The sequence below is a fragment of the Bos indicus genome, chromosome 4, assembly GCF_029378745.1.
Source record: "Bos indicus isolate NIAB-ARS_2022 breed Sahiwal x Tharparkar chromosome 4, NIAB-ARS_B.indTharparkar_mat_pri_1.0, whole genome shotgun sequence".
NCBI lineage: Eukaryota > Metazoa > Chordata > Mammalia > Artiodactyla > Bovidae > Bos > Bos indicus.
Window position 1 is genome coordinate 99867603 of NC_091763.1, and position 13866 is coordinate 99881468.

At 49.0% G+C, this 13866-nt stretch overlaps 1 protein-coding gene across 1 annotated transcript in view; it reads right to left on the minus strand.

Moving 5' to 3' along the window:
• SLC13A4 (solute carrier family 13 member 4) overlaps positions 1-13866 on the minus strand; it is a 42448-nt gene that overhangs the window by 14489 nt on the left and 14093 nt on the right. Inside the window, exons 3-7 of the mRNA XM_019959146.2 lie at positions 6736-6872; positions 4753-4925; positions 4233-4287; positions 1587-1626; positions 579-656 (exon numbers count right to left, since the gene is read on the minus strand). Coding sequence (XP_019814705.2) covers positions 579-656; positions 1587-1626; positions 4233-4287; positions 4753-4925; positions 6736-6872 — 483 coding nt within the window. The remainder of the gene's footprint in view (positions 1-578; positions 657-1586; positions 1627-4232; positions 4288-4752; positions 4926-6735; positions 6873-13866) is intronic.

A 13866-nucleotide genomic window follows, 5' to 3' on the forward strand; every position in this document is an offset into this window, starting at 1 on the left:
AGTTGCTACCTCATTGGGCCAAGACTAGAGGGCAAATGCATGGCACAGTGCTTGGTATTCAATAAACAATGGTATTTGTTTATGATGAGACGGATGTCACATAATTGAGATGATTCTGATGAACACAAAAACTTAAAATCTAGGGTTATAAGTAAGAGTTGCAGTGTGACGCCAGCTTTCACATCTGTTTTACTTCTGCATTTTTGTTTCAGTGATAAAAGTTCCAGGAAAATCAGGGAACAGAAAAGCAGTTGCCTTAAAAATCTCAGGATATGTGAACACAATATTTGCAGTGGCCCCAAAGCACCTTTGAGGAGTAGTGTGGACACTTCTGATCTAGACTGAGCCTCAGTTTTAAAGCTGACGAGACTGGGGCTCGGGCAGTGGGATAACTTGCCGAAGTCAGCAGTGAGTGGGATGCCTTGTCTCTGCGGCACACACAGACCTCACACACAGGTGGCTAAAGTGGCCTGGTGGCAGCCTGCCTGCCTGACACCCTCACAGCTGCAGGAACAGTGACCCCTGGGAGCTTGGGTGTGTCACGAAGGAAACAGGATCAGGAGGTACTTCTCCATTACCTGGGATGGGTGCTGCTTCCTGCCTGGGAGGTTTGCTGTTTCGGCAGAGTTGGTGACTGTGGGCACACCATTCCGGTTCTGTCAGGACAAAGACCATCACACCATCAGGAGGAGGATGTGGGGTCTGGAGAAGCCACTGGATCACCCTGGGGGGCACCATGCCTCTGTCTGCCCTCCCTGGGGACTTGGGGAGCAGAGCCAGGGTGAACAGGTGGTAGACAGCCACCCCCACTGTGCCTGCCTCCCTTTCACAGGTTCCTGTCTGACTGGAGCCAAGCTCCCCATATGAAGAGGCTTTTGAAATATGGAAAAACATGGCTCTGTCCTTAGAGGAGAGCTTGGCTTTCTAGAACTCCATTAGCTCATGAAGAACCCTTCATTTTAACACAGAGAAAATGAAAAAGAAAATGCACACAACCAAGTCCATAGTTTGGACCGATCAAGGCCCATCCATTGGGACTGAGGTGAGAAGTGATGTAAAACCAGCCCCAGGGGAGGGGCAAGGCTGAGCAGTGTGTGGGCAACTTGACTTTCACCTTTAAACTGTCCCCTTTTGTAGTATGATTTTTGTAAATGAACCCCTCCTGAAAGGAGTCTAAGGGTGAATCCGTGGATGGCTGACTATTGGGTTTCTGTGAAGAAAGGTTAGTTAGCCTGTCCCTTTGTGAAGCTAAGCCCAGAAACCAGGCCTGGGGTTCAGAACTGCTCGAAGCCTCACATGTCCAGGCTCAGGTGAGCACCTCTGTGCCCTCCCATCTGAGAAGGTCACTGGGTTCTCGACAAGCTGCCAGGCATCTCTGTCTTTGAGTTACCTTTTTTTTGTATAAATGTTTTTTGTGGCTGCACGGTGCAGTTTGCAGGATCTCTGTTCCCCAAGCAGGGATCAAACCTGCACCCCTTGCAATGAAAAGGCGGCATCTTAACTACTGGACTGCCAGGGAAGGCCCCATGAGTCATCTTGAGGGTCTTTTAAGTATTTCAAAGCACAGAGGAAACCCAAGGCCATACCTTGTTCTGCATCAGGGAATTGAAGTCTGCATTTGACGTGCTGGAAGAGAACAAAGAAGGTGGGGAAAACAGCAGTGGCCCAGAATGGCTGAGATGGGGATTCTCCCCACATTGGGTTTTGGTATAAAGGACCCTTCTAGACTTGGGTGTTCTTGGCTACAAAGAAGACAAATCTCACCTTTGAGAGATGTGGTAAGGATTTGTGGGGACAAGGGCAGGGTGTTGCATTTGAAGGGAAACTGAGACTCCTAATAATAGCTAACATGGAGCTGAGCACTCATGAATGGATTTCAATCCTCATGACCTTGTTAATCCTCACAGCAGATCTGTGGGGCAGGTACTGTTACCTACACTTACAGGGTAGGAGTCTAGGCAGAGGGAGGTTACTAGCTTCCCCGGGGGGCCTGGGTACTAAGTGATAGCACCAGAGAGGAACATGTCTGCCTGCCTGGAGAGCCTGGGGCCCTGGACTGTGGTCTCATGGGCTGACCATCTAGAAGGAGAAATGTGAAATGCTTCTCTAAGGCGAACAGGAGCAGGGAGGGCCAGGGCCACATGTGGTAAAAGGCACAGGAGAGAGGGGCGAGCTTCTCAGTAGCAGCTGCACCCCCCAGGGTGGGAGTCACCGTGGGTGCCGAGTCCCTCCCACCCCGGCCACTCTCCAGCTCTGCCTTGGGGACAGAGGAAGGTGGGGATGTAACACCAGCCTTACTGACTTCCACTCAGCATTAAAGGCACGTTTCTGGTCCGTCTTAGCTCTGAGGACAGTGGGTCCCGTGAGCTCAGCCACTGGGAAAGCCAGTGAGGTGCTGGACACATAGGCAGGATGTGGGGCCCTGCGATCGTCACCCACCTCCAGGCTCTATCAGGAGTTGGTGGAGCTCGGAGGGAAGCGTTCATTGGAGGGCGTTGTCAGCCTGGGGGGAGTATTGTGATATTCCCCTGTCCTCCTTCCCAAATCGGGTGAGGAGGCTGGCGAGGAGCCCCTCAGACTGCCATCCTGCCGCCCTCTCACCACCACCAACCCTGGCAACCCCCTCCCCAGACACCCACCCCCCACCCCCAGTGCTGCTGAGAGAGTCCAGGGACACCCTGAGCTTCGGCTTTGGAGTTTGGGACATGTGTTTTCATCTGGAAAAGAACAAGGGCAAGAGGCCAGTGAGCGCTGCCCAGGAGGCCAGAGTGAGAAGGGAAAGGACGCCCGCACCAGGAGCAGCTAGTGCTTTCGGTGTCCAGTGCTTCCTGCTGAGGGGGAACCCCGCAGGGAGGGTGGCTGGGCCGCTGCTCACTGTGAAAGGCCCCACCACAGAGGCGGAGGCAACCCCAGATGGAAAGGGCTAGGGACTGAGCCACCAGAACACAGAACCAAGGAGGCCGAGCAGTTCTCCAAGAGCCCCTCATGCCATCGGGCCCTGTGCAGAGGTGGCCTCCAGGGGACACTGAAGACGCTGAAGGGAAATGCCTGATGTGCGAAAGAGTAGGGACCTGAGTCCCCGGGCACTGGCCGCACTCTCCAAAACCTCCAGCCAAGACCCTCTGTGCCCCTGTATCTTTCCTGCTCCCTACAGCCTCTATCCTGACCCTGGAGAAGTCAGAAGTAGCAGAGAGGGTTGGTGAGGGGAGGGGAAGGTAGAGGAAGACGGAGAAAAAGCCAGACGTCTCCCCCGCTCACGGTCACCTCTCATCCTGCAGACCTAGGCTTACGGGGGCTTGAGTGTGAGCACTAGAGTGTGGGGAGAAGCTTCAAATGAGAGTGAAGTTTTGACACGAGCCTGGACCAGATGGCCGAATATCTGAAAATGAGATTGTTCTAATATCTGGAAGGAGCTGTGGGATTTGCCTGAGACATCATCAAGGGTGGGGAGGGAAGGCCAGTGTATTATGATCGGTAACAGTGGTGGGAGGAGGGCCCCCCGCATCTGTTTCTCCACATGGTGCTGGTCTCACTCACTGTGGGTTCCCCATTTTTTTATGAAAAGAGCAAATTGCACAACGGAGCTCTAGTACAAATCCAACTTTTAAAATGCCCTATTCATCACAGTCTTCCTTGAAGACCATATATTGATATCAGATGTCCAGAAGAAATCAGCTGTTCATGAATCTGCCTCACATGAGTGAGACCAGATTTCTCCTTTTCTAAAAGAGCTTGTTTTCATCATCACGTGGTGCTCTCACCAACTGTCCTGTTATCCCCTACATGCCACTTAATTTTTCCTTGCCGTATGTAACAAGACCAAACCTAGCAAGACCATATCTAATACCTATAAAATACTTTGTGGTTCTCTAAGAGTCTCCATCGATATCTAATATGCAAGACTTTCTTCATTGATAGATTTAAAAAATATCATTCTCCCAAGAGGGACATCAATTTAGATGAAATTCTACTTGGGAGATGTATGTACAGTCTGTATGTCCCATCAGGTTCAGCATAGTCTCTCCCCCTCTTCTCTGAGCCCTGCAGTACCGTTTTGAAGGGAGTTGCCCTCAGGATCTTGGGCAGAGAGGAAATCAGGGCGGGCGGGGCTGGTGGTGTGCTAAGCTGTGAGTGTGGCCCACCCAGCTGAAAGGGCTGTTCCCCAGGCTCTTTCCTGACCTCTGGGATGGACCTGGCGGGGCTCTGTTTGGGAGGAGGGCAGTCATACTCACTCTTCATTGACGAAGATGAGTTCCAGGGGAGGTTGGCTGTTGTTTACATCGAGATCTACAGCAGCAAAGGAAAGCAGAAAGTGAGACATGGAGTCCGGACTTGACCCTGAAGGGCAGGGACTCCGGGCTGGGGCTGGACTAGGGGGACCCAGGAGCATGCAGGCTCCCACTGGGCCTGGTGCCTGGCAACTCCCCTTCCCCCCCCTCTGAGGATGTGGTGAGACTCAGGGACACAGACAAAAGCCTGGGGTCCTGGGCTAATCCTGGAGCATCAGGGGGCAGGGAGCAGCAGAGGGTGCTGGAAGCGGGGCAAGAAGGAACAGCTGGGAATGGGAGTCACAGGGAGCCTCTGGATGAGCAGGGCTGGAGGTTAGGGGATAAAGGGCAGGGGAGGGGGACATCAGAAGACGAGGGGAGGGAAGCAGGTGAGGGGGGGTGGAGGGAGTGGGTGCCGAGCTGGGCGGTGTCACTGGAGGAGGGGTGGAGGAGCAAGGGGGAGATGAACTCCAGCAAACTGTACTGATGGGCTCGGCCTCTTCGGCGCTGGAGTTGCCAGCCACGAGCTGCTCCTCCTCGGCACTGACCAGCTCCTGCAGCACGGCCTCCACGATGGGCATGACCATGGCAGTGGTAGATGTGTTGGAGAGCCACATGGACAGCAGCGTGGTGCAGCACATGAAGCAGAGCAGCAGCCTGGAAGGCAGGGAGGGGTTTGGGGTGGGGGGTAGCCTCACAGCACGCCCACCTCCCCAGGTCCAACCTCTGACCTCACGGGGCTCCCCAGGGCCTCCTACCAACCCACCAGTGCTGGCATTTATCCGAACACTGGGGTTTTATTTCATACTTGGTACTCCCAGGGCTTGGCACAGAGTAAACATTAAAGATGTAAAGATGTGTTGAATGAGTGAAGCACACTTCATGGGCTAGTGTGGCCTTGGCATTTCCGCCCCCCACCAGAAAAAGCCCTTACTTAAGCAAAGAGTAGCTTTGGTCATAGGGTCACAGGGCATGGACTTAACTGACTCCTCATCTCTCTGTGGAGAGAGCTCGATGACGTTAGCTTGATGTGTGTTTTTTTGTATGGGTATAAAGGAATTCTTTTTTGGCCCTTGCAGCCAGCAAACCTCTGAATACCTTCACATTCCTTGCTTTGCAGCCATGTCACCATAGTTATTAGCGACCAAATAGAGATGAATGGATGAAGCTCATGGTTCCGCCCACTACTTGTTCCACTACTAACACGTGGAAAGCTTAGCCCTCAAAGGCCCCAGTGTTCAGTTTCCCTGTGTGCACTTTTTCAAGCTGGTATCTTAAAGAGTTGAGGCTTGGAGAAAGGCTAACACAGAGAACATTCAAGTTCTCCCTGACTCTGAAGACATGCACTGTGCACAGACATAGTTCTCATTTCGTAAGGGAAGTCAACGCAAAGACGTCCCGCGTGGATCACCGTAGGTGGGGTCACCGACTGTGCAGTTTGGGGCCGGCGTGTCTAGCCTATGGATCACGACTGGGTGGGTGCCAGAGCCCGCCTCTGTTTAGGCTGATGGAGACGACAGTTTGTCTAATTTGGATCCTCACCAGCAAACAGAGGGCCCCACGGGGGTGGGAGGTACGGTGAACAGAGATGAGTGGAAACACAATGGGATAAAAATTCTCAAAGATGGTATTCAGGGGTTTTAAAGAGCTGCAGAGTCCAAATATCATGTGGGGAAGTGCCAAACTGTGTCCAGCAGGTCGAGTGTGGGGTACAATATTAGGTTATTATTGAGTTAGGGGGTATTACTAAGTGAGGGGGTATTACTGAGAATTATGCTGTGAGTTAAAGCTGTGGTTAAGTGGGAGACGGGAACATCTTTTGAATTATAACCTGTATTCATCTAATGACTAATGTTGAAAACGAATACCATATTATTTATTTATGCTCTGTTGGATTTCCAAAGGAACCAGGGAAAAAGGGTTGCAAGAAAGTTTTAAGCTAGAAGGAGGTGAGGACAGTGTTCCAAAGGGAGGGGCACAGTTTTTATCCAACAGAGTGGGAGTGAGTTTACACAAGACCATCAATCCTGACCTCCTACACATTCCCAGGTGCCCCTCCTGACAGCAAAGAGAGAAGAGGAGACAGCGGAGGGACTGCAGATCAGGTCAGACGCCACGTTTGACAGGCCTGTGGTCTGAACCAGTGACAACAAGAGCTGGGGGTGGTTGGCAGGAAACTGCCACGCCTCCTTAGATGACAGAGGAGAAGACACCGCTTCCTCATCCAGCCTGTTACCTGATGCACCGGAAAAAAGGTTGGGAAACAGTTTATGTTGGTCCATCTTGTTTTATTGAATGAGCCCCTTAGATGTTGTAACCCGCTGCACCGGGAGCCCTGCAGGGGAGGAGGGAGCCTCATGGCCCTGGTGTCCTCCCATCCCTTTTGGTAGAAAACCTCAAGTGGACATCCCTCTGAGTGTCCAGGGGGCCCACTGGGAGCTGGGGAGATGCACTAAGTGTGACTCACATGCCCGGCTTGGCTCCAGCCATCAGGACCATGCGCAGAGCAATGCGCTTGTGCAGGTTCCACTTCTCCACGGCCGCGGCCACGCAGATGACGCCCACCAGCAGCAGCGTGGTGTTCTTGAAGTACTCGCCCGCCACCTGCGGAGGCCAGGGTGGGTCACCCCTACCCGACCCGGGGCCCAGCCCCCGTCCGACTAAACTCACTGTCCACTACAGGCTGGCAAGCAAGAAGCAGGGAGATGAGGTTTATTAAAATAGCTAGCTATGGTGTATATTACATATATGGGCTTCCCTGCTGGCTCAATGGTAAAGAATCCACCTGCCAATGCAGGAGACTGGGGTTTGATCCCCAGGGTTGGGAAGAACCCCTGGGGGAGGAAATGACAACCCACTTCAGTATTCTTGCCTGAAGAATTCCATGGACAGAGGAGCCTGGTGGGCTACAGTCTCTGGGTCACAAAAGAGTCAGACATGACTTAGCAGCTAAACAACAACAATATTACATATATATATTCTACCTTGAGCGGGTGCTGTGCTGCTTTGCTGTTCAGTCACCAAGTCGTGTCCGACTCTTTGCAACCCCATGGATCGCAGCACGCCAGGCCTCCCTGTCCTTTGCTATCTCCTTGAATTTGCTCAAGTTCATGTCCAGTGAGTCAGTGATGCTGTCTAACCAGCTCATCCTCTGCCACCCTCTTCTCCTTTTGCCTTCAATCTCTCCCAGCATCAGGGGCTTTTCCAGTGAGTTGGCTAAGCACATTACAAAGATTATTTCATTTAATCCTGCCAATAACTCTATGGGGTAAATAGTCTTCTCCACTTTTTAAGAGATATGAAAAACACCCATTATGAATATGATTTCAAAAAATAAACATTAACAATTCTATCTTGTGAGTGAAGTGAAAGTCGTTCAGTCGTGTCCGACTCTTTACGACCACATGGACTATACAGTCCATGGAATTCTCCAGGCCAGAATACAGCCTATCCCTTCTCCAGGGGATCTCCCCAACCCAGGAATCAAACCCAGGTCTCCCTCATTGCAGGTGGATTCTTTGCCAGCTGATCCACAAGGGAAGCCCAAGAGTACTGGAGTAGGTAGCCTATCCCTTCTCCAGCAGATCTTCCTGACCCAGGAATCAAACTGGGGTCTCCTACAATGCAGACGGATTCTTTACCAACTGAGCTATGTCCTTAAAAATTATGAAAATAACCCTGGGTCTGTCCACTAATCTTATTTTCTTTAGTTTTTATAAAACTATGTTCATTTTCTTATTAGAAAAACACCTGTTCACTATGGAAAACTTTAAAATATAGAAAACTTAAATATAAAATTACCTTCAATCTTACTACTGTTAATACTGTGGTATATTTTCTTCAATTTTTAATGTCTATATAGATACATAATTGGAATTATATTATATGTGCTGGCTTTTATCCTCTGTTTTATCATTTGACATTGTACTTTGATCATTTTGAGACTTAAATTTACTGGAAAAATCCATGCTCCTGGCAGCATGAAGTACTATAGAATTTTCTTAGCCATTTTCCTTTTGTTGAATATTTAAGTTGATTTCTTTTCTTTCTTTCTTTGCTACAATGGAACAAACAATAATTTTCTGCTTAAATCATTAAGTTTATATGAATGTGATTATTTCCTTAAGATAGAGTTCTTGAAGGTGTCTTTATAACTTGCCAAATAATTACAAAGTTCCAAAGGGTCCCAAAATGATAGTAGTGCAAGGAACATCCTACACTGTATCCATTTTTGTTTGTTTCTGAACCATTTGAAGGTTACAAACATTTTGGCCCTCTATCCCTAAGTATTTCAGTGTTTATTTCCTAAGATAAGGGGTTTTCTCTCAAACAACCATAGTACCAGTTGCCAGCTTCTCCTTGCATTTTAATAATGAGAAAATTGAGACCGAGTCCTGTTCAAAGATGTTTCCTATGTTTGGAGTCCAGGACCATCTCTTCATTGATCCCCTCCCTTGGAATATTCACTTCTTATCTCCGCCTAGATGAGACTTCAAAGCCAGTTCAGGCCTGGTGCCCCACCCAGAAAACCTTCTGTGTGCCTCTAGCCTCTAGCTCCAGAACATTCCTTGTGGGTCCTATTAACTCCACACGCATTACAGAGGGCACAGGGCGATGCTCAAATCGTCGCTTCATGCTTGCACTGTTTCTTTTTTGTGTGCCTCGCTTGTCTCTTCGGAGAAGGCAATGGCACCCCACTCCAGTGCTCTTGCCTGGAAAATCCCGTGGACAGAGGAGCCTGGTAGGCTGCAGTCCATGGGGTCGCTAAGACTCGAACACGACTGAGCGACTTCCCTTTCACTTTTCACTTTCATGCATTGGAGAAGGAAATGGCACCCCACTCCAGTGTTCTTGCCTGGGGAATCCCAGGGACAGGGGAGCCTGGTGGGCTGCCGTCTCTGGGGTCGCACAGAGTCAGACACAACTGAAGCGACTTAGCAGCAGCCGCAGCAGCTCTTGTCTCTTAACTGAATTCTAGGCTGCAAAAGGCCAAAGAACATGTTTCTATATCTCTTAACACCTAATAGGATAAATTGCAAAAGTAGACACTCAGTAAATACTGAGTCACATACAATAGAGTTGTTCCCAACAATGGGACCATGATATAAACTGAAAGGAAAAGATATAGAAAAGTTGAACTCCTAACTTAGAAACTCTCTTAAAGTGAGAAAACAATAACACTTCTGACTGCAAGAAAAATCAAAACTGAACAGGGAAGGAAATGCAAATATAGTAAATTCTGTGATGTTTGAAGTAGATGGAATTTATATAACCATTGTGTTGAAATTTGATTACTGAATTATATGCCTGTACTGAGAGATGGAGGAGAATTGGGTGATGTAAGAGTACAAAACCCTCATTGACTATAGTCAGAAGATAATTGATAATGTCTAAAAGTGATAACAATTAATATGTGTGTGTTAAGTCGCTTCAGTCGTGTCCAACTCTCTGCGATCCTGTGGACTGTAGCCCACCAGGTTCCTCTGTCTATGGGATTCTTCAGGCAAGAATACTGGAATGGGTTGCCATGCCTTCCTCCAGGGGATCTTCCCAACCCAGGGATCAAACCCACCTCTTTTATGTCTCCTGCTTTGGCAGGCAGGTTCTTTACCATTAGCGCCACCTGGGAAGCCACAGTTAATATAGGAATATTATATAGGTCTGTGGCATTTAATACCAGAAGAAGCAGTTAGGAAAGTTAAGTTTTTGGCTCTGGGTTGGGGGAGGTAGGTGGAAGAGACAGCTCTTTTTTTTATTATGATCTTTTTCAATATTATTTGATTTTTTAACCCTGCTAGGAGCACTTTGGTAAGATAAGAGCTGTGCCAGAAGGCAGCCAGCTCCATTGCCCTCTTCTCTCTTTTTCCCCCACGGAGATTTCCTTGTGTCTGACTGATGAGTTCTGTGCTGCAGAAGGACCATCTTTCCTCTCTGACCATTTGCTGGAAGAAAAGCCCTGTGCTTCTGGTTAACCTAGTCCTCGTCCTGGACCCCAGCCCTCGTGGACACTAATTCTCCCGGAGGACAGGGAAGCTCTGCTGGGCTTGTGACTCGGGAGCAGAGTGCCCTCTGGGAGGGACAGGGAGGGCTTGGACCCTGGTGATGGGTGGAGGTGCTGCCCCTTCGCAGGAGGTGGAAGCACTGCTGGGAAGGCCAGGGCTGGCTGAACTGGACCTTCCTCACTGCCCGCTCATGGTCCCAGGCAGCTGAGAGGCAGCTTGGTGGTGGAATCAGTGTTTCCCTTTCCTCTGTTGATCAAGGAGGGAGACCTGCAGAAGATCTGAGACACTGCTAGACCTGGGCGACGGTCCCCCACTGGCCCCATGACTCATGGCCCTCTGTGAATCTTCTAAAGATTCACTGCTACCAGGGTTACTTTCCCAGGGGACCGACTGACAGCCTTTCGATTTTCTGCCTCTTTGGCACAAATCCTAATAGAACTCCAGTTTGTGATGGCCTTTCAGGAGGCTCAGAGCCTGCACAATTGGTGGGGCTACTTTCTCTGGGTTCCTCTCAAAGGGAAGGAGAAAGGAACCAAACTGTGGAGAGTGCCTTCTGCATACCGGGAATGTTGTATTTTGCATTTACTTTCTCATAACGTGAGGAAACAGACCCAGAGAGGTTAGGAAAGAGGTTCCGGGTCCCCGATGTGAGGGGTGGAGTCGAGATATCAATCCAGGTCCCTCTGAATCTAAAGCTACCATGCGACATGCCATTCATGATAGCCAACTGGAAACCACTCATCTAATTCAACCCCAGGGGAAATTCTTGGTCCCCCAGACAGCATGGGCCAGCCCACATTCCTTATCTTTATTCACAATCCCAGTCCTGACGCCGGCCCCAAATACCTGGGCCTGGTCCAATGGCAGCCCCAGGCTCAGCTTTAGCGGGATAGCTGTTAGTTGTTTAGAGAGCAACTGTGCTGTTTTCTCATGTGGTGTTTGGTGAGCTCAGGTCTGTTCAGACATCCCCCTCCCCCTTGTGAGTGATGCCACGTGCTTGGTGATTTAGCCTGGGTGTGGTCTGTGATCACGAGATAGTACCGTCAAGTGGGGAAGAGCGAGGGCTCTGGCGTCAGCCAGGACTTGGCTGTGTGACCCTGGGGAAGTTATTCAACCTCTCTGGGCTTCATTTCTCTCATCTAAAAAAATAAATGAGGACTATATGACTCCCAGTCTTTTGTAAAGCTGTTGTGAAGATGAAATGACACGTGCACACCAGCTAGCCTGGCCTGCCACCTTGACAGCTGGGGTTCCTGGTGGTTCTGTTACTCAGTGGCCCTGCTGTCCAGGTCCGTGGACATTAGCACACAGAGAAGGCTGAGGCACAATAAGTAAAACCTGTCTGGTGATGGTGTCGGTTAGTTTTCTAGCCCACTGATTTTTCTTTTACAATAAAACCTTGGTTATTCAGAACCCCTCTGGGAGTTCCAGGATTCTTAAGGATTATTTTAATCATTTTCTAAAACGTGTTGCATCCTCACATTTGCCATGAGCCTTCCTTTCCCCACTATCTAATTTCCAAGACTAATATTCTGTGAGTTGGGAAACCAGATAACAGAAATTGTTAGAACTATTTGCAAAGAAAAATTAGATTCTGAGATGAGAGCTCCTCCCGTGGCTAGAGTGCGTGGATTCTGTGACATTTATGTTGGCAGTGTTATTGCCTTTACTGCTTTTCTGCTCTGTGGTTTTTCTCGGTGTGCCAAAACCCTGGGCTTGGAGAGCAGAGGTATTTCCGGACAGCGTTTAAGAAGAGATGGGCTCGAAGAGACGGCTTTGAAAAGGTGGAGCAGAGGATAGCAAGCTCAGGCTCTGAAGTTTAGATGACCTGGGTTCAAATGCCTGCTCCCACAGATGGTCTGGGACCAAACATTGAACCCAGATATCCTCGTCTGGGTTATGTAGTAATACACAACACTTTGAATCCATCCTATGTGTGCCTTAAGTAAAATGATTCAAGACAGGCCTGGCATATAGGAAGTCCTCAGAAAAGGCCCATTATTATTGTTAAAAGAAGTGAAAAGATGAGAATCAGGTATGCCAGCATGACCATGTAGAGGAAGAAATGAAATAAGAAGGAGCAAGGTGGATCTCAAAGAAAAAGATTCTTCCAAACTTTCTTAAGTGAAGGGTGAGGACATCTCTAGCGTTTTCTAACCCAGCCTGGACTGAGAGGCACAAAGACCTAAGTGCTGAGCAACGCAGTCTATTAATGAACTAGTTCATTGTTAGTGAATTGCAGGTGACATCTCTTAGTGACGAGCTTTTAAAAACATCACTCTCTTTGGTCGTGGGATTATTTATTGCTCTCTAGATATGTCAGGTTTTAATTGTTTTTACAAAGTTGTTGCTGTTGTTTTTTAATAGGAAGAGGGCAGTTGTGGCTTTAATCATAGAAGTCTGAGGAGAATAGAAATCTGGATGTTGATCTTGGTTCAGTGCTTTTCTCACTAAGAACATCATCAAGGGCATCGTCAGGAAGAAAGACAGAGATGGACCAACCAATCATTCGTGAAGATGAGCTGGGCACTCTGATGGGCACTTTCTCACTCAGAAAGCTTTTAACATCCTCACAGCTCCCCATGAGGCAGGTACTTCTATCGTTCTGATTTTCCAGGTGAGTAAAATGGTTACAGTTTAGAGAGGTTACAGGGAAAGAAAAGAATGTTGCCCATTCCAGTTCTATAAGGATCAAGCCCTTAGCTCCTGCAGTCATGCACCCTGAGGGGAATGCAGGATGGAGAAAAACAGGAAGCCTCTATACTTTGGGTATTGACCCTAAATAGTTAAGATGGATATCTAAGGAATCATTTCAATGGCTCCAGATTCTTATATCTTCTCATAAATAGAAAAACACTAAAATCATTAACTGGAGATGTCTGTTGTGATTAGCAGTAGTCTTCTGATGTTTGACTACATGTTTTTTTCCCAGAAAAATAAATTCATATATTTCCTGGCTCCTGCCTCAGCTCTTTGGAGCAGTTCCTCAGTAACCCAGGCTGTCTCCCAGGCCATAGTCCTCAGTAAGGTACCCAAATAAAACTTAACTTGCAACTTTTATTTCAGCCAACACACAATTTGCTCAAGACTAGTTAGTGACAAAACTGGATTCAAACTCAGATCTACCTTGCTCCCAACTTGGATCCTGACCCTTGCCATGTTTCCACTGTCCCTGCTCATGGTGGTGACAGCCAGAGGCTGGCCAGATGTGTGGATCTGACTGTGTCCTGACATGGACATGGGTGGCATTGCATGGGTACTGTCAGAAATGCGGCCGGTCAGCACCTGCTGTTGGCTGCACACCCCCAGGCTCTGCTTGGAGGTCAGCTGGTGGTGACCCTTGTCACGTGTTGGGAAGGTGGCAGTCCCTCAGAAGATGGGTGGTGGTCGCTGGAGATGGGCCTATACTGAGGCCCTTTTGGTTCATCTGAACAATTTGCAGTGAGTCCAGGATGGGATCCTGGGCAGGTCCCCCTCAGCACTGAGCTAAGCCCGTCAGAGCTGGAGACTTCACGACACCATCCCAACCATCTCCCTGGCAAAGAAGCTATGTCCAGTGTAGCTGCCTCTCTGCCCTTCCCTGGGGGCAGGAATGC